This window comes from Marmota monax, unplaced genomic scaffold (genome assembly GCF_021218885.2).
Source record: "Marmota monax isolate L192 unplaced genomic scaffold, Marmota_monax_Labrador192_F-V1.1 WCK01_AAM20220418_F8-fsc00012, whole genome shotgun sequence".
NCBI lineage: Eukaryota > Metazoa > Chordata > Mammalia > Rodentia > Sciuridae > Marmota > Marmota monax.
The window spans coordinates 32,677,103-32,704,369 of NW_026695227.1; the positions used below are offsets into that span (position 1 = coordinate 32,677,103).

Genomic DNA, 27,267 nt, shown 5'->3' on the forward strand with positions numbered 1-27,267 from the left:
GGCTAAAGCAGGAGGATTGTGAGTTCCAGGTCAGCTCAGGCAATTTCGTAAGACCCAGTCTCAAAATAAAAAGGGCTGGGAATGTAGCTCAGTAGTAGAGTGACCCTTGGTTCAATCCCCAGTACAAAAAAAAAAAAGCCCTTCAAATGAAGTTTATTAGCCAATGATCTGAAATGAAATACCTTTATGGGGCACTTAGTAACTCAGGGGGGATTTGATTTGCAAACTTTGATTATTTCATTCTTAACACATTTGTTGCAGAAATATATTTGCTTGTATATTTATCATAATCCTAGCAATCATTTATAAGGGGCTTACTATATGCCTTAACATATTTACCTCTCCCAACAATCTTAAGGATTCCAGCTTGGAGGATAGGAGGTACAGAGAAGTTAAATAATCGATCGAATCCCATAGCTGGAAGCCAGCAGAGATCAAGATTGAGACTGAGACCCACTGGCCCAGTTGTGGCCTCCACAAAGCTACCCCATATGCCCTCACTGGAAAAACTCTGGGAAGAAACACATTGCTTTCTCTGGGAAAGAACTGAACAGCTGCCCAAATGTGGGAGGGAAAATATTTATTGACTATCTTTTTTTTTTCTTTGTTTACTTTGTTTTGTTTTGGGTTTTTTGGGGGAACGGGAGGTACTGGGAATTGAACTCAGGGACACTCAACCACTGAGCCACATCCCCAGCCTTATTTTATATTTCATTTAGAGACAGGGTCTCACTGAGTTGCTTAGCACCTTGCTTTTAGGCTGGCTTTGAACTTGTGATCCTCCTGCCTCAGCCTCCTGAGCTGCTGGGATTGCAGGTGTGCATTACTGCTCCCAACATCATTGACTATCTTTGAATTTTTTGATTTGAAAAAAAAACAGAACTGTATTTTTTAGACCAGTTTTAGATTTACAAAGAAGTTGTAAAGATAGTACACAGAGTCCCCTCGGTTTTCTCTTATTGATGTGAGCATAGTACATTTGTTGCAATGAACGAGCCAATATGAATACATTATCATTAACTGCAGTCCATATTTTATTCACACATTCTTAGTTCCTACCTAATGTCCCTGTTCTGTTCCAAGATCCTATCCAGGATGCCAGATGACATTTATGCATCACGTCTCCTTTGACTCCTTGATTGCGGCAGTTTCTCAGATTTGCGCTGTGGCTGAGAATCTTGGCAGCTTTGAGTAGTACTGGTCAGGTATTTTGTGACGGTTCCTCAACTGGAACTTTTCTGTTGTTTTCTTGTGATTGAACTGGGGTTATGGGTTTTTAGGAGGAAGACCAAAGACAGAGTTTTTGTCATGTCATGTCAAGAGCCCTTCCTGTGAACATGACCTGTGACTGTTGGTGTTGATCACCTGGCCGAGGTACTATTAGCAGGTTTCTTCTGAAAAACGTATTCTTTTCTCCTGTTTCTATTCTGTACTCTTTGGAGGGAAGTCACTATAGGAAACCTACACTCAGAGAATGGGAGTTGCACTGCATCTCTTTGAGGATAGAGTATCAATGTGAATTATTTGGAACTCTTCTGCATAGAGTATTTTGACTTTTTATTATAATTTTTTTTTGGTACTGGGGATTGAACCAACCAAGATTGCTTAACCACTGAGCCATATCTTCAGCCTTTAAATTTTTTTATTTTGAGATAGTGTCTTCTTAAGTTACTTAGGGCCTTGCTAAGTTGCTGAGTCTGGCCTTGAACTTGTAATCTTCCTGCTTCAGCCTCCCATATTGGCATTTTGACCTTTTAACCATGTATTACTATATTTAGAAAAAAATATTTAAATCTGATCTTTAATAGAAATACACACACACACAAACACACTCACATATGAAAGTGACTAATATAGCAATATTTCTTCCCTGGGCTTTGATAGCAACCGTGGTGGGCCAGAATGAGCTCCGAGCTAACTTTACTATTTCCCACCTGACATTAAATTAGGCACTTATGTTTCTCTTGCTTCAGCTCTCCCATCCATTAAATGGAAAAAAACAGAGATGTTAGAAGAATATATTAGATAATATGGGGGAAAGGGTTCTGCAAACTGTAAAGTTTGTCAAAACAGGCCTTATTAGCTGGGCATGGTGGTTTATGCCTGTAATCCCATTGGCTCAGGAGGCTGAGGCAGGAAGATCACAAGTTCAAAACCAGCCTCAGCAACTTATCGAGGCCCTAAACAACTCAGTGAGACTCTATCTCTAAATAAAATACAAAATAAATAAATAAATAAATAAAAGGGCTGGGAATGTGGCTCAGGCTCAGTGGTTGAGTGCCCAAGTTCAATCCTCAGTACCAAAAAAAAAAAAAAAAAAAGTGAGGGAGTTGTATGTAGGAAGGGCCCTGAGAATTGAGTGAGTTGCTTTGGGGCCTCTGAGATGGAATTTGTTCCTTCCCACCCAGTGCTAAATTCATAGCACCTGAAGGCACTAGGTACCCCAGGCAGGGGAAGAATAGCACAGTGGTGAAACATTCCTGCCTGTGACCCTTGCAAGTTATTAAACCTGTCTAAGCCTCACAACTCTCAAGTATAGAATGAAGGTAAGAGTGACATGCTCACATAGGGCTGTTGTGAGAAATGAAAGAGATAACAGCACTTACTATCATGCCTGGCCTTGTTAATATCACTTTTTTTTTTTTTTTTTTGCACAGAAGTTGAATGGGGCGCTTAACCACTGAGCCCCAGCCCCAGCCCTTTTAAAAATATTTTACTTAAGGCTGGGGCTGTAGCTCAGTGGCAGAATGCTTGCCTGGCATGCGTGAGGCACTGGGTTCGATCCTCAGCACCAAATACAAATAAATAAAATAAAGTCATTCTGTCCATCTACAACTACAAAAAAAATTAAAAAATATATTTTATTTAGAGACAGGGTCTCACTGAGTTGCTTAGGGCCTCGCTAAGTTGCTGAGGCTGGCTTTGAACTTGCAATCCTCCTGCCTAGCCTCCTGAGCCACTGGGATTATAGGTATGTACCACCATGCCTGGCCAATATCACTTTTTTAATTAATCTTTATCCTCTTTCTATTGTACAGTTGAGGAAACTGAGTTTATGAGGGCTAAGTGATGGGCGCAATGTCTCCTGTTGGTAAGTGGCAATATTGTGCTCACAGCTCAAGTCTCTGAGACTCCAAAGCCTATGTTCATTCCAGTGCCGCACATGACCTCTACCCACAGCTGAGCTTCCTCTGATTCTTCGAACCTCTCCCTCCTCTCTCCTGCTCAGGGGTGACCCCAGCATCTACAGTGCTCCCTCTGTTCCAACTGGGTTGTATCTGGGGTAGGAGGCAGCAGAGGGAGAAACCTTCCTACCTTGGTGAAGACCTGTCCTTCCGATCCCTGGCCATCTCCAGGACAACAGGAGTCCCAGGCTTCCCCTCCAACAACCCCTCAGGCCTACCCTATCTCTCTGATCCCCTAACAGCTCCTGACAGCTACCTCCAGTCCTTCCCAGGCTGATCAGAAGGAGAGAAGACTCCAGGCCTGGACTTGCTCTGCCTGGACCTCCCAAAGCCTTTCCTCTGTTGTCCCAGTGCCCCCATCTCCATTCCAGCTCCTGTCCCCGTCAGCAGAAGCTGAGAAACCCATGATAAGGCCTGTAGCTGTGCAGAATGCAAGCCACAGGGAAATCTCCTGGCTACAGTCTTTGAAATGCAGGAGGCCTGGATTTCCATCCAGGCCCTGCCTCTCCCAGCCTCTGTTTCCTGGTTTATAACATCAAATGACGATCATATATAATCACTATAATCACTACTGCTTTCTGGTTGTTGTGAGGCCTAAAGAGTGAGGGCTGTAAGCACCAGCTGGCATCTGGTTAGGCCTGGTAGGTAAGCGGCAATCTAAGCAGCAGCCAGGGATGAAGCGGTCGAGGGAATGGCACCATGAAGGAGGCTGGTGGATGTGCCCTTGGGATCCCATGGCCTCCCCTGTGATTCTAGGATGTTATTTTGGTGACCCTCATAATGCAAAGACACAGCCAGGTACAGTGGTGCACACCTGTAATCCCTAAGCAACTGTAAGGCCCTAAGGAGGCTGAGGCAGGAGGATCACAAGTTCAAAGCCAGCCTCAGCAAAAACGAGGTGCTGAGCAACTCAGTGAGACCCTGATGTGGCTCAGTGATTGAGTGGCTCTGAGTTCAAACCCTGGTATCAAAAAAAAAAAAAAAAAAAAGAAAGAAAAAGAAAGAAAGACACATCCCAGATAGCCTTCTCAGCACCCCTACCCCAGGCACAATCACAGTCTGCTCCCCATCACTGTGGCACTGAGGACAAGCCAAAGTATTCCTTACTGGGCCTGTATCCATCCCTGCCCAGGAAGATGGGGCTCTATTGGTGGGACAACAGGGTCAGCTGTCCTTACACATGTTGGTAACTCATTGGTCTGTGTTCCCTTTTCTCCACACTGGGGAACTCCAACAGGATTCCCTCCTCTCCAGCAGTCATATTTTCCAAATGATCCGATGCACCCGTGCATCTTCCACACACCCAACAGGCCAGCCATGCCCCTGCCCATACTGTCTCCTCCTCAATCTCTTCCTTGCCCTGGCCTCTCAGGACCTTTGGCCTGTCGGGTCTTAGCTGTCTCCACTGAGGAAGCCACCTGGCCAGGGCTTATGCAGAGGTTTAGATCTGCTTACCTCTCTCCTTGCCCTCAGAGGGACTGAGGCTTTTCACTGTTAAGGAAGATACCCAGGCCTGAAGCTGAGGATTGAGAACAAGACCTGGCCTTCCCTCGACAGCCCCTGCCCCTGCCAATTCCTGCTCAAGTTAGACGGACTGAAACCTCTATCACAGTCACACCCAAAATGCTATCTACAGATACCAACACACAGGCTCACAGGCACAGAAGCACACACAGGCCCACTGGTCCCCAGATTCCCAGTAGCACATAAAGGGGCCACATACCCAAGCACACACGAACACAGTTACACAGGTGCACAAACATGTAGAGGCACTGACCAAGAAAGACAGGGTTCCCTACTCCCTATGGTTCCAGGCCCATCACCTCTTCCCAACCTTCTCTGCCCCCAACACTGTGTGTCGGGCTCCATGCATTGCCTGGGTGATTACAGTTAGAGGTACAGTGGTGCACACCTGTAATCCCTAAGCAACTGTAAGGCCCTAAGGAGGCTGAGGCAGGAGGATCACAAGTTCAAAGCCAGCCTCAGCAAAAGCAAGGTGCTAAGCAACTCAGTGAGACCCTGATGTGGCTCAGTGATTGAGTGGCTCTGAGTTCAAACCCTGGTATCAAAAAAAAAAAAGAAAGAAAGACACATCCCAGATAGCCTTCTCAGCACCCCTACCCCAGGCACAATCACAGTCTGCTCCCCATCACTGTGGCACTGAGGACAAGCCAAAGTATTCCTTACTGGGCCTGTATCCATCCCTGCCCAAACTCCCACTGACCATCTGGAGAAAGAGATTGGGAGGGTACTGGAAAGGCCCAAGCCTTAAGTCTCCCTTTAGACCTGGTGTTTTTCTGGGAAGAGCCATGGTGCTTCTCAGAGAAGCAGAGAGGGGAGCAGGTCTAAACCCAACTCCTTTGTGCCCACTGACACCATTCTTGGAGAGTGCTCTGCTCCCCATTCCCTGCATCTGTACCAATGCCCTGCACTTGGGGACAAAGGCCTGTGATTTGGGGAGTCCTGGAGACAAGAACTGGCCTGAAGGCCCTCAGTCCCAGGGCCTCTGGTCCTGGGAAGGGCAGAGCCTGGGCACGGATGCTGGAGGGCGGGAAAGGGGCAGGATCTATGGCATTTCCCCTCCAGCTGGAAACAAAGGCAGATTCCTGTGTCCAGTGTGAGCAATCCGGTCCCACCCACCCGAGTGACTGGAGTCGAAGGAAATCCCGTTGGCCTCTGGCCTCACCCAGCCACTCAGCTGGCTCTTTAAAACAATCTCTTTCCAGCCAGAGCTGTTACCTCCTCTCAGATCCTGGGAACCCTGTCCTTGTCCAAATGCCAAGCCCTTTCCACTGGGGATGGCCACCCTAACTCCTCAAACTCTCTCTCCAGGCAATAAAGGTCCCCTCAGCACCATGTCTCCCACTCCCTTGCCAGTCAACTCTGGCCTCTCTCACCCAAGTACAGGCCCAGCTCTTCTTTAGAGGGGGAAAGTTGAGATGCCTCTTAGAAGTTCTGTGCCACCAAAATGCTCAGCAAGGTCCTGGAGGCATCTGCTGTCATGAGTTTCACCTGAACCTCCCCCAATAACAAGAGTGGCATCCCAGCAAATTGACAGATTTTTTTTGTGGGTGGGGGGTACTGGGGATTGAATCCAGGGGTGCTTACCATTGAACCACATCCCCAGCCCTTTTTAATTTTTTTATTTTGAGACAGGGTCTTGCTAAGTTGCTGAGGGCCTTGCTATATTACTGAGGTGGGTCTCTCACTGGGATTAGAGGCATGTGTCATCATGCCCTCTGGGCTTCCCTTCTTGCACCAAAATTGTAGCTTCAAGGAAGGGGTGGATGCCACTGTTCTTAATCAGTGAAGTGTCAGGAGATCCTGCCTAGTATTAATAGAATAGGAAGTAAGAATTTGGCTATATTACTTAAATTTTCAAAATAATATTAAAACAATCAGTAATTAGAGGGAAAGCAATCTAAATGACCTAAATCCCAAAGTTTTTGAATAATGTCTGATGTTTTAAGATCTAGAGACAGCCCATGAACACACATTGAGAGTTATGAAGTGTCAGAGAAATGAATAGCTGAAACTTTGAGAGAACGGTCTGGGGATGAGTACAATTACTTCTCATTTTATACTCTTTTGCAGAATATTGTTATTTCACCCTGTGCTTATTTGGGTTCTATTTCAAAATGGCTGCCTTATACTTTACATTTATCTATTTCAAAATGGCTGCCTTATACTTTACAGCCTCCCCAGTGGTTGATATTCATCTGTAGGATAACCTCTCAGGTAGCTACTAGAGGAGGCGATACTTATTACTTACTTTTGAGCAGCTGAGGACACAGGGGCTACTCTACCATCCCCAGCCTTGCCTCTGGCTCCTGACTCCCCATTTCTGTGCTATTTCTCCTACCCAACAGCTTTGCTCTCTCTTCAAACCAACCAAAATGGCAAGTGTGAGTTTCACAGCTGGTGGGGGACTTTCTCATGTACCAACCCCTTCCCACAGGTATGGCAACCAGGGCTTGCATGTGGTGTTCCAGTTCCCAGTCTGGACTCTCCACTGACACTCCTCTTCCTCAGCAGCCAAACCAGTTAGTGGGCTGGAGTTTGAGAATTCAGGGTTCTGGGAAGCATGTGGGGAGGGGTGATCCAGAACCAGGAGCACTGCTGGAGAGAAGGTGGCACTTGGAACCATGTTCCGAAGGAAACTGGCATCACACAGGCACCTTGCAACCTCCAGCCTCCCCTGCTCTCATGTTCCATCCCTTCCTCAAGAGGCTCCATCCTGAGATGCATTATCCCAAGAGCCGAGGGTTGGGCAGGGAGGAGACAAATCCATCTACAGGAGATCTGGAAGAACTGGGAGGAAGAGGAAGGGGACTTGGAGGCTCAGAGTCTAGAAGTCTGGCCCATGTCTGCTAGCCTCTTCCTGAGGAGCTGGGCAGAGCCCTGGCTTCTCTCCCCCGCAAACATTAGTACTAACCCAAATGCCTGTTGACCTGAGTTATGAAGACAGAGCCTTACAGTCCAGGTAGTTTCCTGAATCTTTTTTTAAATATATTTTTAACTATAGATGGACACAATATCTTCATTTATTTATTTTATGTGGTGCTGAGAATCGAACCCAGTGCCTCACACATACTAGGCAAGCGCTCTACCACTGAGCCAAAACCCCAGCCCAGTTTCCTGAATCTTAATGTCAAAGAATATTACATACACCAGGAGGGACCTTCAGGATTCTCTAGTCTAAACCCCTTAGGGTACAGAGGAGGAAACAGGCTCCAAGATGTGATGCAGGCCCAGAACCCAGGTGCCATGACCCAGAGTTACTCTTTTCAGGAGACTATGGTACTTTCTGTCCTGAGCTGAAGGACACTTGGAAGGTCACTTCCTCTTCCTCTTCTTCCAGGCAAAACTCGGACTCCATTCAGCCTACCTCACTAAGAATCTCTCCTGAGTGTTGAATAGATGGATCAATTAAATTTACAGGTATCTGCTCTTTTCCCCTAGAGTTAGATCCACTGTTCTTCCTCCTCAGGCACCCTGTTCTACTGGTTTTCTGACTCACGTTTGAAAAATCCCTAAATTGTCTAATCACATTCTCCCACTCTGCAATTTTTCTTCTTTCCTTTTTGTAGTGTTGGATGTCAAGTCCAGGGCCTCACACATATTAGACAAGCCCTCTACCACCGAGCTACACACTCAGCCTTCCAATCTACAGTATAAGTGGAGCAAAGCCCAGCTCACCCTTTTCTTCCTACTTAGCTGGTGCAGAACCAACTACACAATTTGTGGGATCCAGTGCAAAATGAAAAGTCTGGGCCCTTTGGACATTATTAAGAATATTACGGCCAGGTACAGTGGCATACACCTGTAACCTCAGTAACTCTGGAGACTTGCTTGCAGGAGGATGGCAAGTTTGAGACCAGCCTTGGTAACTTAGTGATACTCTGTCTCAAAATAAAAAATAAAGTGGGCTGGGGATATAGCTCAGTTGGTAGAGTGCTTCCCCGCGTGCACAAGGCCTGGGTTTAATCCCCAGCACCACAAAAATTTAAAAAAATAAAAAGTGTTGGGGATGTAGCTCAGTGGTAGAGCTCCTCTGAGTTCAACCCCCAGTACCATGCACACCCAACAAAGAATATTATGAAGAATCTTGAGATAGAAATAACAGAGCATTAAACAAAGCATGGTTCCCCGAATATCTGCACTGTTCACACACCTATGAGGCCAGCCCTGCCCTGGTCTGAAGAATAATGCGTGGCCAGGCATGGTGGCACCTGCCTGTAATCCCAGTTGCTTGGGAATCTGAGGCAGGAGGATCACCAAGTTCAAAGCCAGCCTCCTCAACTTAGCGAGGTCCTAAGCAACTCAAGAAGACCCCCCCCCCTCTCTCTATATATATATTTTTTAAGGGCTGGGGATGTGGCCCAGTGGTTAAGCACCCCTGGGTTCAATCCCCAGTACAAAAAAAAAAAAAATAAAATAAAAGAGAGAGAAATGCTTGGACTCCATACTTAAAGCTGGACCAGAAAGTATGGTCCATTGTCTTGCTTTCTTACTTTCACACTGGGCTCTGTGTCACCAGCCATCTGTAAAGAAGACTCTTGTTCCAGGTTCACCCACACTCTCTTCTCAGGGCCTCTAGGCCTGTGTCAGGCACTGCTGGGAAATTCTGTGTATCTAAATCTCAATCGAAGTCCTGGGCTGTTTCCTCTTGTTCTGTCCTCACTGAATATGAGGAACAGCTGGTTCCTTTGAGCAATTAATTCTTGAAGACTTGGACACAGCCTGTAATTCCTTTTCCATGTCCTCATTGGCCTGAGACTCCAGTGCTTTCTCCAACTCTTGTGTCCCTTCTCTGACACCTCCCCCAGGTTCTCTGTGTGCTGTGGGAGGCATGGGGTTTGCAAGAGCCCCCCAGCAGCACCAGTCATGGTCCAGAGGGCTCAGTGCCCTGAGAAGATGGGGGAGACTTCAGCACCCATGAGCAGCACCCTTCCACACAGGGTCCTCTCTTCTTCCTCCCAAAACCTACCCTACTACTTTTACCTGTTTCATAAACCCTGCCCACATAAAGTCTTCCATTCTCACTGACTCCCATCAGTGACTCTCAGCTCTTGACTGCCTTGATGATCTCCCACATTCATCTCCCCAAGCGTCAGGCCTTGGACTTGGGCTATGGGTATCCCATGGAATCTTGGCCCAGAGCAGATATCCATGGGTTGGGGGAGGGAGAGGTTTACCAGAATTTAAAGCAGGGCAGAGAGGAGTGTGGGTGTAAAAGATGGTCACACACCACGCTCCCAAATGTGTAGTAGTAGTAGAGTGCCAAAGTGGCCACTATAATCTGAAAGAGCAGATAGCATAGTACTTCCTATTGGCTGAAGGACATGGTTCTGTCCTGACACTGAAATTTGGGTGTGTCAAGGTTCTGGGAATTCATGAGGCTCACAAATTGTGAAGCAGCTGTAGGGTGGGGGATGGGGAGGCTTTCAGCAGAGGAAGTGAGGTCAGTCAACTATTGATGCCTGTCTGAGCCTTTGGCCATTGTCTCCCCCAGCCTCTATTCCTGTCAGTGTGTGGGGTGGGGTGTCACTGGCCCATCTTGCAGAATCCCCATGTTAGAGAAAGACACCTTAGAGGTCTGTCTACTCCTTCGTTTTTCCACTGGACACTGAGGCCACTTCCTCTCCAGCCTTTTCATATATATTAACTTATTTAACAAACTCCTTCATTGAGGGCCTACTTTGTGTGGGCTCAGCCAGCCAGCATCTTGGCTGTAGACTGAGATAAACATCATGTCCTTTGATTCTGCCTGCAACCAGAGGAGTCTGGCACTGTTTATTATGACCATTTAACAGATGAGGGGCTGAAGCATGGAGAAGTGTCCCTTGCCTAAGGTCATACAACTCACCTGGATTCCCAGTAGGTAGTCTGACTTCAGAGTCTGTTTGGATAACCAGGAGGCTAGGAATGAAATCTTGCCACAGATCACTCTTAGTGACTGAAGCAAAGCGTGATAGGGTCTGCACTCGCAGAACATGTCAGGGCAGGAGAAAGTCCCTTGTTCTCTTGATCTCCATTTGGTTCCCCTCCCCGGCTGCCTGGTCTCAGCAGTGTGAGGCTCAGTTCCCTACCTCTAGAGTTCCATTTTGGCGGACTGGGGCTTTTCCTGGACCGGGAAAATCCAAGGCAGCTCCCGGTGTCTCCATTCTGGCCACCCCTGGTAGGGAGCGCGTCCTTGTAACCGCAATGATGCGGACTGGAGGAGCTCAGACCACCCTCGTCAGAGACCCAGAGCCGCCCTTTTGGGCCGCTTTGCCCCAGTGTTGAAGGCAGACAGGGGCGGCCGCGGAAAAGGGGAGGGGACAGGGTGTGTGTGAAGGGGCTGGAGGGAGGAGGCGAAAAGATTTGGGCCGAGGGAGAAGTCTCAGAGGGCGGAGCCAAAATGTATTCGGACCCTGCGGGCCCCAAACTCTGCCCTCGCTCCTCTGACACTCCTAGACCGAGAACCGCGGGTTAAAGGCTGGGTAAGGACAGGTAACATCCCTCCGCCTGCCATCCTTGCTCCTGTCCTTCCCTAGATGCCCCCCTTATGGACGCCAGATTCCAGGTTGCTCCCTCAGCGGCTGCGAGCGCCCCCACTCATCCCAGCCGTCACTCTTTGCCTCCTGTCTCAACTCTGGCCCCCACGGCGCTGGGCCGGGACCCCCACGGGACCCCCACGGCGCAAGTCCAAGGCCCGCCCCCTCGGGGAGGCGGATGTGGGAGGCTGGGCGGGGGCGCTAGCCGGTGACCCGGAGCTGGGGTGGCCGGGACCGCGGCCGCGCTGGGGTCTGGGAGCCGCGCGGGGGAGCGGCTGGTCCCGGGGCTTGGCTGGGGTCGAGCGGGCGGCCGGTCGGCGAGCTGGGCAATAGGAAACGGTTTATTAGGAGGGAGTGGTGGAGCCGGGCCAGGCAGGAAGACGCTGGAATAAGAAACATTTTTGCTCCAGCCCCCTTTCCAGTCCCGGGAGGCGGCCGCGCCAGCCGCGCCGAGCGAACCCCTGCCCGGCCCCAGCACGTCCGGGGCTGCGCCCGGACCTCGGGACCCGGGTCCCCACTCCAGTGCTTGCCGTGTATCGGCGGCCGCCACCGGGGAGAGGAGGCGGCCCCCGCCCGCTCACGCTCGCGTGGTGCCGGCTGGCCCGAAGGTGAGTCCAGGGCGGCGGCCAGGATGCCAGACGGCGGCTTGACCCCCGCCCCAGTGAGCCCTTGATCGAGTGATCTCTAAGACCTCTCGGAGAGGTCGCAGTAGGGCCAGTCCCAGCTCAGGATGCGCTGTCTGCGTACATCTGAGACTGGAGGTGACATGGGGCTGTCACTTAACTTCTCTCTTTTCCTATCCTCATCCATGAAGTGGGCAGAAGCGTTCTTGCCTTGCCTTTCACATGTCCCTCCAGGGCGCTGGGTTGACCAGGGAGGGTGTCCATTTTCATTGCTGTTGAGCCTCCTCTAGGAGCCACCTTCCTCGGACTAGCCTTTGAAGCTCTTGCTTAAGGTACCCGACACTTTTCACTCCTTCCCACAAGCCTCACTTCCAACCCTGGATGGTGGCATAAGTCCCATACCATGGCTTTCTTCCTTCAGGGTCCAGGTTTTCAGTCTGCCTGGACACTGAAATCTCTGAGGTCCCTGGATTGGCTGCCGGCTCCTTCTTTTCCTTTCCAAGGAGGGTCCATAATGGGCAGTAGCGCTCATCCTCTATTTATAGGCAGCCTCTGGCTGAGTTAAGGTCTCTCCTCTCAGATCCCTCACTGTTTCATTGGCCCAGTACCTGTCTTCTCACCTGTCCTCCCCTGTCATTGGGCTGTTAAAAGTAGCTATCATTTATTGAGTATTTACTATGCACACCTGTAGATATAGTTTGTCTTATTTAATCCCCTTCACAATCCAACAGAAAAAGGATTAATTTATGCCCAACCTAATCAGGTTCAGATTTGAACAACTTGTCCAGTGCATCTTGAGTGGTTTAAATAGTAGGACTGGGGTTTTGGTAGCATTGATTAAGTGATTACTGTGTACTACTTAGTAATCTGCTAAATAACTTTACTACTTACACCTATGAAATAAACACTATTACTAGTCCCATTTTACATGAGGAGAAGCCTAAACCAGAAAGGCTAATAACTTGCTCTAATCTTACAGCACTAAGTGTCAGAGGTGGGATTTGATCTCAGGTCCACATGATCCCAAGCCCTAACTTCTAGGCTATATAGTAGTCAGATTCCTTTATCTATAGTTTTGCTTTCCTGAGGTTTCAGTTACCTGCAGTCAACTGTGGTGTTAAAATATTAAATGGAAACATCCAGAAATAAACAATTCATAAATTTTAAATTGTACACTGTTCTGAGAAGAATGGTGAAATCTAGCATCATCCTAGTCCTTCCTTCCTGGGACATCATGCTATATAGACTGCCCGTCTATTAATCACTTAGTAGCCATCTTGGTTGTCAGGTTGGCTGAGGAGGTTTTGCAGTGCTTGTGTTCAAGTAACCCTTATTTTACTTAATAACCACCTCAAAGTGCAAGGGTAATGATGCTGACAGTGTGGATATGCCAAAAGAAGGTGTTAAGTGCTTCCTTCAAGTGAAAAGGTGAAAGTAAAATTTTTATTACAGTATATTATTACAATTGTTCTATTTTATTGTTGATGTTAATCTCTTTCTTTGCCTAATTTTTCAATTAGATTTTAGCATAAGTATGTATGTATAAGAAAAAACATGGTATATGTAGGGTTTGGTACTATCCATGTTTTCAGATATCCACTGAGGGTCTTGGAAAATATCCCCCTTAGATAAGAGGAGGTACCCTACTGTGCTGCCTCTGCATTCTGCCTGAGACCCTAAAATCCAGGCTAGTTTTTGCTCTATTGCACTTCTAACAGGGGCTAATAAAATGCTGTGAATGAATCGTAAGGGCAGCCTGATATGCACAGCCCAGTTTGGTCCTGTGCTGTCTAGGTCAGACATAACGAAGTGAGACTGAGGCAAGATGGTGGAGTTTGATGTCAGGCAGCACTGCTGTGCTGAGCCTTTCTGCTGATGGCAGAGGGTTTTATCAGTCCCTCAGATGTGCTGAGGAGAAAAAAAATTAACAGCTACCTTCCAGCCACATTCTGGCTTACCCCACCTGAGACTCAAACACTAACTACACACAGATGGGCAGCAACGCTGTATTTGCAATTAAACTGGTAGGGTACCAGTTGATGACAATAGCAGAATATTTGTTAGCTGGGTCCCAGACCATCCTTTTCCTCCTTTGAGGGACTCACCTAATTCCAAACAGTTGGAAGAATAACAATGACCAAAACAGGATTTATTCTCAGCAATTTTTTTTTAAAAAATTGTTTTTTTAGTTGTAGGTGGGCATAATACCTTTATTTATTTATTTTCATGTTGTGCTGAGAATTGAACACAGTACCTCACATGTGCTTGGCAAGCACTCTACCACTGAGCTACAACCCCAGCATAATTCTCAGCAATTTTTTTTTTTTGAGAGAGAGAGAATCTTTTTTATAGATGGACACAACACAATGCCTTTATTTTTATGTGGTGCTGAGAATCAAATTCGGGTCCCACCCGTGCTAAGCGAGCGCTCTACCGCTGAGCCACAATTCTAGCCCCTCTCAGCAATTTTTAAGTTTATCAAAACACATTTGGAGGGGCTGGAATTGTAGTTCAGTGGTGGAGCACTTGCCTAGCATCTGTGAGGCACTGTGTTTGATCCTCAGCGCTACATAAAAATAAATAAAATAAAGGTATTATGTCCATCTACAACTCATATATATAAAATATATGTATCTTATGTACATATATATGTACATAAGATACATATATCATTTATATATATATATATATATATATATATATATATATATATATATATGTATGAGAGACATTTAGAGCTGGGCATGATGGTGCACACCTGTAATCCCTACTTTTTGAGGCGAGAGGTTAAAAAGTTGGAGGCCAGCCTGGGCAATTTAGTGAGACCCTGACTCAAAATAAAAAAATTTAAAAAAGGACTGGAGATGTAGTTCAGTTGTAGAGCATTCCTGGATTCAATCTCCAGTACAAAAACCAAACCAACCATGTTTGGCTTACCATCCTGAGCCACAGTTTCCTTGTTGGATTATTGTGAAGAATTAAATGAGATAAACCATTAAAGTTCAGTAGTTGGCACATAATTAGTACTCAGGGAAAGTTAACTATTATTATTTCATAGTGTTAAGCTTCTGTTTCAACTTAGTTTAAGGTTTGTGATTTTGGGCCAATAACAGTGATGCTTCTGTCTGTAGGAGATGTTTCATACAGTTTTGCTTAGAAGTTAAAGGATACTGCTAGGTCCCAGATGTCTGTGCTACAGTCTAGTTAAAGGCAAATCATGGTATGGGTGTGGGGTCAGTTCTGAGTTTGGCCTGGTGAGAATTCAAGACCCTTCTTTACTTAACCTTAGGTGGTGCTTAGTTAGGAATTGTACAGTCCCAGTTTTACCCTGTTGCATTCCCAGGATTAGACCAGAGGTGAGTTCTGCAAATGCTGCCAGCCCTTTCCTGCATGGCCAACAACCAGAGCAAACCCTTCATCCCCATCCTTGCTCCACAGTGTCACCAAGTCCCTGGCTTTGTGTTGAGACTTGTCTGTTACTTCTGTTCCTGGAGTTGAGGAGGTCCCTGAGCAGGATTGAAATCCTTTCCCTTTGCCACCCATGTCCACTCATCCAGCAGGACTCTGCAGGGCAAATGGAAGCCTAGGAGCCAATCTTAACTTCCTGTTGGATACATTTCTCAAAGCATGGCACCCACAAAACTGATCAGAATTCCCTGGGAAACTTCTGAAAAATGTGTGTTTCTTGCTGGTCCCGGAAAGACTGAATCAGAATCTGGAGGGGGCAGGGCAGGTGCTGGGGGTGTCTCTCAGTGGTAGAGTATTTGCCTAGTATTTGCCTAGCATGTGGGAGGCCCTGAGATCAATCCCCAGCACTGAGGAGAAAAAGAAAACAAATAGAATCTAGAGTTGGGGTGAGACCAGAAAACATGCATCCCTAACTCACTGCAGGGGATGTTTAGTAGAGGAAGTGAGTGGGTGGACCGGAGGATGGTCCATAAGTGGAAGCTTAGGTAGAGGATCCTAGAATGAGGACAGATGCCATTTTTATTGTTGGCCACTTTTTTCTTCCTGCCTCATACTCTCTTCTCAGCAGCTTTCTGGGCAAAGGCTGCTAAGGATGGCTTCCTGGCATCCTTACCTACCCCAGTGGGCAGATTCATCTCATCTGGGGCTCTCTCTCCATCCAGCCACCAGTCCCACTGCAGAGGGCTTGCCAGAGTCCTGACCGCCTGGAGGGACAAAAGGGAGCAGGTCAGGCAGAGTCTGGGGACATAGCTGCAGCAGCCCAGGGCTCTGTTTCCTCCCCCAGCCCAGGCCTCTAGGACAGAGGAAGCCCAGGCAGGAAGGCCAGAGCTGCCACCAGCCAGAACCATGAAGCCCCCTACCCCAGACATCCCACTTTCAGAGCCTCAGTGTCTTAAGTCTTCATTTGGCACTATTTTTAGACCATGGACCTTCTGCAGCCTAGGTGGCCATATGCCCAGCCATACAGCCTCATCATGTCAGGCTAAAGGGCATTCTTCCTCCCTCATGTTAGCTGTGCTAACTTCAGAGCCAGTCCCTAGACACATTCCTGAACATTCTTTGCCATTCAGAAAGTCCTTGTTGCTGTCTGACCAGTGTCAGCCCATACCTCCTGGTCTGAAACTTTGAGAAGTGAAGAGTAGGGAGGCTTCTAAAGCACTAGTTTGCTTGGGCTCTGAGTTGGGGACTTTTATAGATCAGAATTACTACCCTTAACATTCTCCATCAAACTTCTGGAAAAGTCCAACCCCAGCCAGTCATGGAAGGTCAAATATTTAATGTCTAAATGTGTTTCACTTCCCCTCCCACATCTCTGGCCCTCCCCCACCCTTTCCCAGGACAAGGGACAAGAATTGGGCTAGGGAATGGCTCTCTTTTACTCTGCTGAGGGGGCAGAGAAGCTCCTTTATGCCTGGCATGACTCCACACTGTCCAAGCTATGGCTGGTGGTTCAAGGGCTCAGACATGTGCTACCACGATTATATCAGAAAACAGTGGAATGAGCACTAGACTGGGAGTCTGGACACCTGGGATGAACTGCTACTGCCACTGAGTCTTGACTGGACCTGGACAAGCCTCCTTCCCTTTCTTTTTAAAGATTTTTTTTTAAGTTATACATGGACATAATATCTTTATTTTGTTTATTTATTTTTATGTGGTGCTGAGGATAGAACACAGTGCCTCACCCATTCGAGGCAAGCACTCTGCCACTGAGCCCCAGCCCCAACCTGCCTCTTTCCCTTTCTGAGCCTCAGTCCCTTCTTCTCTAAAACCAGGAGTTGGATTTTATGATTTCCAAGGTGTCCTCCCAGGATTCTGTCATGTTTGTATCTCAGCCCCTAGACCCTGCAGCTACTCCAGCCTGCTATGACAATATGCCCTTAATTCCCTGCTATGCGTGACTCTGCTTGTTCTATCCAGACCTCAATCTAAACAATCTTGATTCCTGTTCCTGGCTCAGCAGGACCCTGAATGGCAGGAAGTGAAGACAGGAGCCTGTTTATGTTTGAGGCAGCCACAGTGGGGGTGGGGCAGGGGGTGGCACTGGGAAAGGGATGGGCAGGGGTGGAGGCTGGGAGGGGTGGGCAAGAGGCAGTGGAAAGAAGGGGGGCCACTGAGGAGATGCTCTATTCTCCCCATCTCAAAGCCCTGTGCAGCCTCCCAGCCTGCCTCCAGTCTGAGCTCAGGGGCAGGGAAGCAGAGCTGGGTTCCCTCAAGCTCACAGATCACTTCAATATGGCTTTCCACCCTTCACCTCTCACAGGATGGTTTCCATGGGGAAGTGAACCAGGACTTCCCTTGCAGGCCCCGCCTCAAAGCCAGACGTTGTGGGGAGGTGGCCTCCCTGCCTCCCCCCAAAAAACTTCCCAGTGATTTCCTCCTGCTAGGAAGGAGCTACAGTCAGCGGCTGTCACGATTTCTGTAGATCTTACCTCCTCTCTTACTCTCTCCAGGGACCATGACCTTGGGCCCCCCCAGAAGGGGCTTTCTGATGCTGCTGATGGCTTTAGGCCTAACCCAGGGTGAGTATGAGGGGGCAATTGGGAACAGGAGCCTGGATGGAGAAAGGGCTATCTGGTCTCTGCTCAGCCCAAATCTTGCAGTGGCCGAATCTGAAGAACTGGAGGGAAGGAAGGTGGGAGCTTGACTGGAGGGGGGGGTGGGGTCAAAGAGGCTCCATTAGATTAAGCTCCTTGCTGCCCCAACCTTCCTTTGCTGTCCTCTTGCCACAAACCTGCAGGTTGGGGCTCTGTCAGACTCCAGGGTGGGAACCTCCATCTAGGGTGGAAGGTGGGGTATCGGTAGGGAGAGGCTGGAGCTGGACCAGGAGGCTTGACAATCACACAGCAGACAGAAGTCTGCTTCTCACAGTCTCATCTGTCCTTGATTAGGGTGAGGCTGTGAGTGAGGGATGATCAGAGGATGGGAGTAAGGAGCTAAGGCCTCAAGGGATTTGTTTGGGGGATTAGAAGGGAGAGGAATGGAACAGAAATGGGTTTTGAGTTCACCTTGGGAGAGCTCTGCCCAGAGTGGCTGAACTTCCTGTGTCTCCCAGGTGACCCCGTGAAGCCCTCTCGGGGCCCGCTGGTAACCTGCACGTGCAAGAACCCACACTGCAGTGGGCCTACCTGCGAGGGGGCCTGGTGCACAGTAGTGCTGGTCCGTGAGGAGGGCAGGCACCCCCAGGAACATCGAGGCTGTGGGAACCTGCACCAGGAGCTCTGCAGGGGACGCCCCACTGACTTTGTCAATCATTACTGCTGCTTCAGCCCCTTCTGTAACCGCAATGTGTCCCTGGTGCTGAATGGTATGTCCAGTGGCCTCAGCAACCCCTCTTCACCTTCTCAGACCCCCGCTTCCTCTCATGCTGTGGCCCATAAAGGGTCAGGGAGCAGGATGCTGGGATTTGACTGGCAGAGTGACCTGACCCAAGGTGGGGAACTGGACTGGTGGAAGTTGGAACTCAATGTACCCTTCCACCAGCCACTAAACCTCCTCCGGAGCAGCCTGGAATAGATGGTCAGCTTCCTCTGATCCTGGGCCCCGTGCTGGCCTTGCTGGTCCTGGTGGCCTTGGGTGCTGTGGGCCTGTGGCATATCCGGCAGAGGCAAGAGAAACAGCGGGGACTGCACAGCGACCTGGGCGAGTCCAGTCTCATCCTGAAGGCATCTGAGCAGGGAGATAGCATGTTGGGGGTATGGGCCTGGGGGAACTGGGATCCCGGGTGGAGGGTGGATTGCCAGGAGCCACGGAATTAGAAGGGGACACCTGGAGGTTAGAGCAGGCAGGGAGCTGGGCGAGTAAGGAACATGCAATGACAACAGCAGGATGCAGGCTGAGGATAGAGAAGGGGGCCATGGCTGGTGTGAGCAGCCTCTCAGTGGCTTCTTGGTATCCCCAGGACTTCCTGGACAGTGACTGTACTACCGGCAGTGGCTCTGGGCTCCCCTTTCTGGTGCAGAGGACCGTGGCACGGCAGGTTGCCCTGGTGGAGTGTGTGGGTGAGCAGTGGGTGAGCCCAGGGAAAGGGGACTGAGTGCTTCCATAAGCCTGGAGGAGTGAGAGAACTCTTGACTTCCAGAGTCACAGTTGAGGCCAGGCCTGGGTCAGAAAAGAAATTCTGCTGGACGGATTGGGCTGGAGATGGGCCAAGGCTAGGTTCTTCTGCAGGAGTGGGGTTGGAACAAGAGGTGGTTGAGGGTAGCCTGCATTTGAGTTTAGATCTCAGAGGTTTTGCAGGTGGGGTTTGCATAGCATAAGATGGGGAGGGGGCTCTGCCCAGATTTTGTGTGCCCCGTGTGTGACCCTTCCCCTCCTCTCTGGCATTGGATCAGGAAAGGGACGCTATGGTGAGGTGTGGCGAGGCTTGTGGCATGGTGAGAGCGTCGCCGTCAAGATTTTCTCCTCAAGGGATGAACAGTCCTGGTTTCGGGAGACAGAAATCTACAACACTGTGTTGCTCAGACACGACAACATCCTAGGCAAGGGGGATGGGCACTGTTCCAGGCTTGGGGCTCTCATCCCCCTACACTTGTGGCTGGAGCCCAGAGACCTTCAGAGGTTAATCTAACCCTGAAATACTTTCAGCCCCAATCTCTGATTCCAGTTCAGGCCTATGATCTAAGTCTGATCAACCTACACCCCAGCCCCAGCTTTGCCCTGACCTAGCCCATTCCCTGCCTCCCAGCCCTACCCTGACCCTGACCAGTCTCCCTCTTCCCCAGCCTCTTGTCTGAGCCATCCTGACTCTTCTGTGCACAGGCTTCATCGCCTCCGACATGACTTCCCGCAATTCAAGCACGCAGCTGTGGCTCATCACGCACTACCATGAGCACGGCTCCCTCTACGACTTTCTGCAGAGGCAAACACTTGAGCCCCAGCTGGCCCTGAAGTTAGCTGTGTCGGCGGCCTGCGGCCTGGCGCACCTGCATGTGGAAATCTTTGGCACACAGGGTAAACCGGCCATCGCTCACCGTGACCTCAAGAGTCGCAACGTGCTGGTCAAGAGCAACTTGCAATGCTGCATTGCCGACCTGGGTGAGCCGCCCGAACAGGGCGCGGGCCCTTCGCCGGTGGGGGGGGGTTTGCGCGCTCTGCCTCTGCTTTGCTTGTTTTGGTGGGTGTGGACTGCCATTGGCCCTTTAAAACTTGAAGAGGTGTAGTCTCATTTCACCTCCGCAAGAGGCCCCCACGGGTTATCCTAACATTCTTTTCAAGCCCATATTCCTTCCACCACCCACTCTGGCCCCAGGAGTTATGGAAAAAAGGGACAGGACACCAGGAACCAGGATTCTCTTCCTAGTTTCCCTGACTACATGGCTCCCCAGCACCGAACTTAAGGTGAAATGGGCATAATAAAGCCTGCTTTGCCTATTCACACTTGATAGGTTTTTGGGAACCTTGAGAGCGCTATGGAAGAAAAGGGTAGCCCGGCATGGTGGCTCACGCCTGTAATCCCAGCGGCTAAGGAGGCTGAGGCAGGAGGATCGTGACTTCAAAGCCAGCCTCAGCAACAGCAAGTTGCTAAGCAACTCAGTGAGACCCTGTCTCTAAAAGAAATACAAAAAAAAGGGGGGGGGGGCTGAGGATGTAATTCAGTGTTTAAGTACTCCTGGGGTTCAATCCTCAGTACAAAAAAAAAAAGTGTGTGTGTGGGAGGGGTAGCTGGAAACTTTTCCTTTTAGTCACTGTCTCTGTCTTCTGGCCCATCTCTGTGCAGGTCTCCCTTTGCTTAACCCTCACTGTTTCTTCCCATCCCCACCCGACCTGGACCCCAGCCTCTGCTGGCAGCCCTATGTGTAGGGCAGCATGAATGGCAGGAGTAACAGGCTTTGCACCCACAGGCCTGGCTGTGATGCATTCCCAGGGCAGCGACTACCTGGACATCGGCAATAACCCAAGAGTGGGCACTAAGCGGTACATGGCACCCGAGGTGCTGGATGAGCAGATCCGTACTGACTGCTTCGAGTCCTACAAGTGGACTGACATCTGGGCCTTTGGTCTAGTGCTGTGGGAAATTGCTCGACGAACCATTGTCAATGGTGGGTGAGGGCTCACTACACACAAGGGTGGGAAAGGCTGGTGGAGATGGGGGCTTTTTCTGCCATGGCTGGTGCCCATGACCTGAGGGGCTTGTGGTAGACCTGGCATCCCTTCACTGATACTCATCAATGATTCATCTGAGGGACCTTTTAAGTTTCATCTGAGTCTGTGAACCTGGCTATGAAAGCCTGGGCTAGGGATAATAACAGAAATATTAATAGCAGCTAACATTTATTGAGCTTAAAAATGTGCTATATCCTCTACATGTATCAGCTTATTTAAATGTCCTGCATTGGCAGGGAGGTTGTATTGCTTAGTGATTAAGGCATAAGCTTAAAATCAAATTGGCTGAGTTTAGTTCCAGATTTTGCCATGATTCTGAACTGGTTACTTAGCTTCTCTGTGCCTCAGTTTCCTCATTATGAAATAAGAATAAAAATAGCTTCTTAACCATTGAGATAATCCAAGGGAAGTATTGAGAACAATCTTTGAAGCTAAACATTAGTGGCTATCATTGTTATGATAGGATAAGTGCCTAATATAGTATTACCCCCACTTCATATACGAGAAGACTGAGGCACAGAAGTGTAGCCAACCAGACAGCATCAGGATCTAAAACCAGGCAATCTGATTCTTGAGCCAGTGTTCTTTATTATTGGGACACTTAAACCTCTCTGGTTCTTGATTTCCTTAGCCACAAGAATGCAGGCCATCATAGTGTCTGCATTTACAATGGCATCATTAGTACTGTGGCTTGCCAAAGGGGACTCAGATTAGTCAAGCTGGGAGCAGGTAGAGGCACCTGCCTTCTGCGGCTCTGTGGTGGCTGCCCTCTCAGCCCTGGGGTAGATGGACGATGAATGGTCATCTGGATTGGATGAATAGTCAGCTTTTGCAGAGGTTGCCAATGGCCAGGGATGCCAGGAGCCCTGACAGGTTGGGGACAATCTTCAGGACATGACTGGAGTTCTGCTCCCTAGGACAGGAATGTTCTTATTTCCTGAGCATCTGCCAGGAGCCAGACCCTTGCCAGACTTCATCTGCCCTCAAAGATCATATTGACAGCAGGGAGTATCCCTTTGGGAGACTCTCAAGAGGCTGAGATTCCTGGGCTCGAGCTGCCAGAGTGGGCTGTAAGAGGCTGGAGTTGAAAGAAGGGGGGCACTGGGACACAGCCAAGGCCTCCTGGACCAGGCTGCCGGCAGGAAAGGAAGGGCCAGGAGGAGGCAGCCTGTGGGCTGCTGAAGCGGAGGGGAAGCTCTGTCACCCCACACAGATTCCCAGCGCATTATAAACACTGTAATCTGGTGTCAGCCCCGGCACTGATTAAAGGCTCATTAGACACGCTTAGGCCTCTGCGCGACACTGATTAAGGGCAAGCGGCACAGGGGCGGCCTGGAAACCTGCCACAGGGAAAGCAGCTGGTGAAGGCTTCACTGAGGTGGTGGCCTGTGTGGCTGTGGCCCCAGCCTGGAGACCTGGGAGCAGGATGGGGCTGCCTGCAATTTCACAGACACTGTTTTTAGAAAGCTCCCAGGGTGCGCTTGGGATAATATGGGGCAGAGTGGGGGCATTGCTAGCTATGGGGATCAGTGGAGGCCTGTGCCTTTCCTGATGGAGGATAGATGTTATTTGGACCAAGATAAAAATAATTTTCCCTTAGGAGAGGTGTTTTCTGCCCTTTCTTGTCCTTGTTGCCATCCTCATCCAGTGATCAACCTGCTATCTCCTTTAAGTGGAGCATGGGGCTCAGGAGCCTGGGGTTTAAGGTTAGATATTTGGACTTAAGTCCTAGCTCTGTCACTTACAACCCGTTGATCTTAGACAAGTTCTTAAACTCTCTGGACTTCATTTCTTGGCTTATAAGGTGGAGCTAATAGTACCCCTTAGGGCTACTGTGAGGATTTGAGACAGAGCACCTGGGACAGTAGCTGGCACATAATAAGTGCTCAGTAAACCCTAGGTGTTATTATTATGGGGCATCAGAGTTAGTCAGGGCCAGGGAAGGAAAGAGAGGAATAACTGAAACAAGATGTAGCCTAGGAATCCAGCAAGATGAGCTTCAGTCTTGACTGCCATTACTAGCTGTGTAACCTGGGGCTCAACTTTTCTGAACATTGGTTTCTTCATTTGTAACATGGGGGCATTAATAGTACCAACCTCACAGGACTGTCCTAAGAATTGACAGGATAATTCATATGAAATGTTTAGAGTACAATGTTTGACAAATGAGAAGTTCAAAACAAAGGCAGTAATTATTATTAATTATAAATATATTTATATTATAGTATCCCCCTCAGGGTGACATGACCAGGCAATTAGTTTCCAAGCCCCTAGGACAAAAGCTGAGAAAAGCTGTCCTCTGGGTGCTATTTGGCCTCCTTGAGGTCTCAAGTGATGGCCCAATCCCTCTTCAATCTCCAGGCATTGTGGAGGACTACAGGCCACCCTTCTATGATGTGGTGCCCAATGACCCAAGCTTTGAGGACATGAAGAAGGTGGTGTGTGTTGACCAGCAAACCCCCACCATCCCCAACCGGCTGGCTGCAGACCCGGTAAGGACTTTGCTGGGGCTGGGATGGCATGAGGTGGGGCTCACAGCTGGGATTTCTGGGCTCAGGAACTTGTGTTTGAGGCCTCTGCTCTTTGGGTAGTTTCTAGCTGTCTTGGGTACCCCCTCCACATCCTGGGCCTGTGGGCCCCCATCCTCCTAGAGCCCTTTGGTTAACCTAAGATTCTGAGAGCCTTCACTTTGCCTGTGAAAAGTCAGGGGATCTCTGCTATGACATTTTTGTCATTTGTCTTTGTTCTTTTTCTCAAAACATTTTACATACTCATACAAAGTCATGTACACTTTGTATATAAACACATATCGGCATGTATATGCTTCCAAACACACACTCTTAAACACATACACATGCACATCTCTGCCATGAGGACAAAGAGCATGCCTCTTTTGCTCTCTTTATACCCTATTACCTATACCAGTGCCTGGCATGCAATAAAGGCCTAACAAATATTTGCTGAAAGAATTAATAAATGTACACATGTATTTGCACACATAGGCACACAAATTCCTATACAACATGCATAGCCATAAAAAACCACGTGGATGCATTCCTGCAAATATACTCACTGTCAGGAACCAGAGGAGTGGGGCTGACCCTGAGCTTCCCGGGATTTGTTCCTCCCTGGACTTAGGCGTTTTGGGGGCAGTACCCCGCCCAGACTTCCACTGTCCAGCCGTGGTTGGTGGAGGGGCTGGGAGTCACTGCCACGCCCTGGGCATTGGGCTGCAGTGGGATGACGTGGGAGCCCCGAGGCTTTCAGAGCTGCCTTCCCTGTAGGTCCTGGTAGAGGTGGGGCTGGGGTGAGGTGCTCCACAGACACTGTGGGCTCCTAATGACCGGAGTGCTCTCTCTCTTTCTGTCCTGCTACCTCCTTCCCCTTTCTCATGCTCCTGTCTCTTCCATTGTCTCTCTCTTCCTGCCCCTTCTCTCCTGCTATGTCTCCCTCTTCTGAGCCATCTGCCTCATGGCCTCCTTTCCACCTTCCCTGTCTGTCCCTGCTCTCTCTCCTCCGCCTCTCTGTTGACCTCCAGGTCCTCTCGGGCCTGGCTCAGATGATGCGGGAGTGCTGGTACCCCACGCCCTCCGCCCGCCTCACCGCGCTGCGCATCAAGAAGACACTACAGAAACTCAGCCATGGTCCAGAGAAGCCCAAAGTGATTCACTAGCCCAGGGTCGCTGGACTCGCTCTGCCTGCAGTGTGGGGCGGCAGGGGATTGTGGCCCATCTGGGCAGAGGTTGTGTGTGTGTGTGTTTGCGTGCGTGTGTGCATGCGCTGGGGAGGGGTGCCCCCCTCGAGGGCAGCTGTGCCTTCCCAGCTTGGCCCCCAGCCCATCCAGTCAAAAATACAGCTGGGCTGAAATCTGATCCCACGCCGTCTGGCCTGCTCAAAGTGGCCGGCTCCCTGACGCCTGGCTCTCTCCCCATCCCACCCCCCATGCCAGGAGGGTGTACCCCCTACCACTCCCAGGGCAGGGATGCAAAAGAGGACAGCCTCGCTAGGGAATCCCAGTCCCGGGCCCAGAGCCTGGGCCTATATTTCCCCTGCCCTTGATCAACCTCACTGCCCCACCAGAGCTGCCAGGGTGGCACAGGGCCCTGTCCAGCCTTCAGCAGATGCTCTACCCCGCCAGGCCTCAGCCTGTGACACAAATTCCAAATACCCAGGTTCCTCAGTTGCCCTCTATGGGTTTACATCGCAATAGCATGACACCTTGGACTTTCTGTCTCACCCACAAGGCCCCAGCTAGCTGAATGCCAGCTGGCTGGAGGAGCTGGGCTGATCCTGCCACTCTGTGTCCCCTGGCTATCCTAGCTGACTTGTTAGGGCATTAAAATTCAAGGGGTCCTGCATATGGCAGTGGAGAGGTGTCAGGTCAGATGGGTAAGGCCCAGGACTTAAGGATAATTGAGAGGATGTTGAGCTGTGTGTGGCAGGGGGTGGGAAGGAAGGTTCAAGTGGGAGTCCAGAGACCCAAGTTGGGTCCTAGGTAGTTGCTCCATGTCACCAGATTGGACCTTTACTGCCTTAGGACGTTTGTTTCTTCATCAATATACTGAAAGATTTGGTCCTGATGTCCTTTGAGGTTTCTTTACTCTGATTTTCTTTTAATGTCAGCCTATGCGAAAACTAAGCTCATCAGTCTTTCCTGCCCCTATGCTGGCAATTTGCCTCAAGATGGGAATGTGAAAATGACTGCTTCAGAGTCTAGGAGGGTCTGAAGGGCCTCCTGGTCTAATTCTGCAAGCTCCAATTCTTGCCTTAGGCCATGCTAGTGACCATCCTTGGGTTCAGACAGCCCTGGGCCTTCTGGCTCCTAAGCCAGCCTCCCATCCACTCTGAGACTTGGTCTTCTCTGCCTCAGGGCTGAGGGACAGCTTCCTGTGTGACCTGCAAGATGCAAAAGAAATATGGCTCTAGCCAAGAAGACTCCAGCACTCAGGTTCTGCTCCATACTAGCCCAGTCCCATATCCTTGACCCAGAGGATCTTGGTGACACTAGAAAAACATACAGAAAGTTCAGCATTTGGAAATGTCAAGGTGTATGTCTGGGTGCTGAGCAGATGACCCTGGAGCCTGGGTGGGTAGATGGTGTGGAGGGAGATAGTTGGAGACTGAACTTCAGGGGATATTGTATGTGGGGTCTCAGGCTGGGGACAAGGGCAGCCCTCAGCTTGAGAAGACCTGGCCTAGCAGTCCTCAGCCCTTGGGGAAGGAAGCTCTCGCTCTCCCTAGCCTAGATGAACCACTGGGGTGTGTCTTCCTCCACTCTGTGGCAGAGGTTTCCCCAGGCAGCTCTCCTAGCATTGTGCAAGGCAGGGAGAAGAACCAGGAAGTGAAACTGGCTGAAAACGAAAGCAGCCGCATCCTGGAATACGAGGGCAGAGTTCGCAGCTTCTCTGGTCACTGGAACCCACTAGTACGGGACAGGCTCCCACCTGGAAGATTTTATGTCCACTAAATTTGTTAAACTCTTCCTGAAACTCCACAATCAGAAACCAAAGACAGTAGCTCCCCAAAACTTGGAAAAACCCTAAATGGCAAAGGCCTGAGGGAGGAGGTACTGAGTGACAGGGGAGAGTGGAGGGAGGGGTCACACTGGAAAATAGTCTACAAATGCTTCTGAGTGAGGAGATGGTCCTGGTGGGAATCATACTTTTTTTTTTTTTTTAACCTGGAGATACTGTTTGTGGGAGCATTTAGCTTGTGCCTAGCGCATAGTAGGCCCTCAATAAACTATGATTGAACGTTGAGTGTTCCAGGTCAATGCATCTGTAGCGGTACCCTCACACAAATACAGAGGGAACCAGTGGGGACCAGGAAGGAGAGGACCCCAGGCTC

The 27,267-nt window shown here is 49.6% G+C and overlaps 1 protein-coding gene across 4 annotated transcripts; it reads left to right on the forward strand.

Annotated features, from left to right (window-relative positions):
• The first annotated feature begins 11,050 nt into the window (after positions 1-11,050).
• On the forward strand, positions 11,051-26,000 carry Acvrl1 (activin A receptor like type 1). 4 transcript variants are annotated; one of them, XM_046436039.2, is made up of 11 exons: positions 11,051-11,170; positions 11,635-11,832; positions 17,769-17,837; positions 18,371-18,622; positions 18,799-19,010; positions 19,217-19,316; positions 19,650-19,796; positions 20,077-20,352; positions 21,159-21,356; positions 23,782-23,912; positions 24,959-26,000. In XM_046436039.2, exons 3-11 carry the CDS (start codon positions 17,774-17,776, stop codon positions 25,091-25,093), a joined length of 1,515 nt encoding a protein of 504 aa, XP_046291995.1. In that variant the 5' UTR covers positions 11,051-11,170; positions 11,635-11,832; positions 17,769-17,773; the 3' UTR covers positions 25,094-26,000. The 4 variants fall into 4 exon arrangements, with proteins under 4 accessions (XP_046291995.1, XP_046291994.1, XP_058432225.1 ...); XM_046436038.2 differs by having other exon boundaries at positions 11,065-11,180; XM_058576242.1 differs by lacking the exon at positions 11,635-11,832 and having other exon boundaries at positions 11,152-11,170.
• The last annotated feature ends 1,267 nt before the right edge of the window (positions 26,001-27,267 follow it).

What these genes read in the sequence shown, in the direction of transcription:
- Acvrl1 (XM_046436039.2), top strand. Translation starts at nt 17,774, where the DNA reads ATGACCTTGGGCCCCCCCAGAAGGGGCTTTCTGATGCTGCTGATGGCT. An exon ending in AGGGAGATAGCATGTTGGGG is followed by an intron (nt 19,011 to 19,216) that starts GTATGGGCCTGG and finishes TGGTATCCCCAG; the next exon opens with GACTTCCTGGACAGTGACTG. An exon ending in ATGCTGCATTGCCGACCTGG is followed by an intron (nt 20,353 to 21,158) that starts GTGAGCCGCCCG and finishes TTGCACCCACAG; the next exon opens with GCCTGGCTGTGATGCATTCC.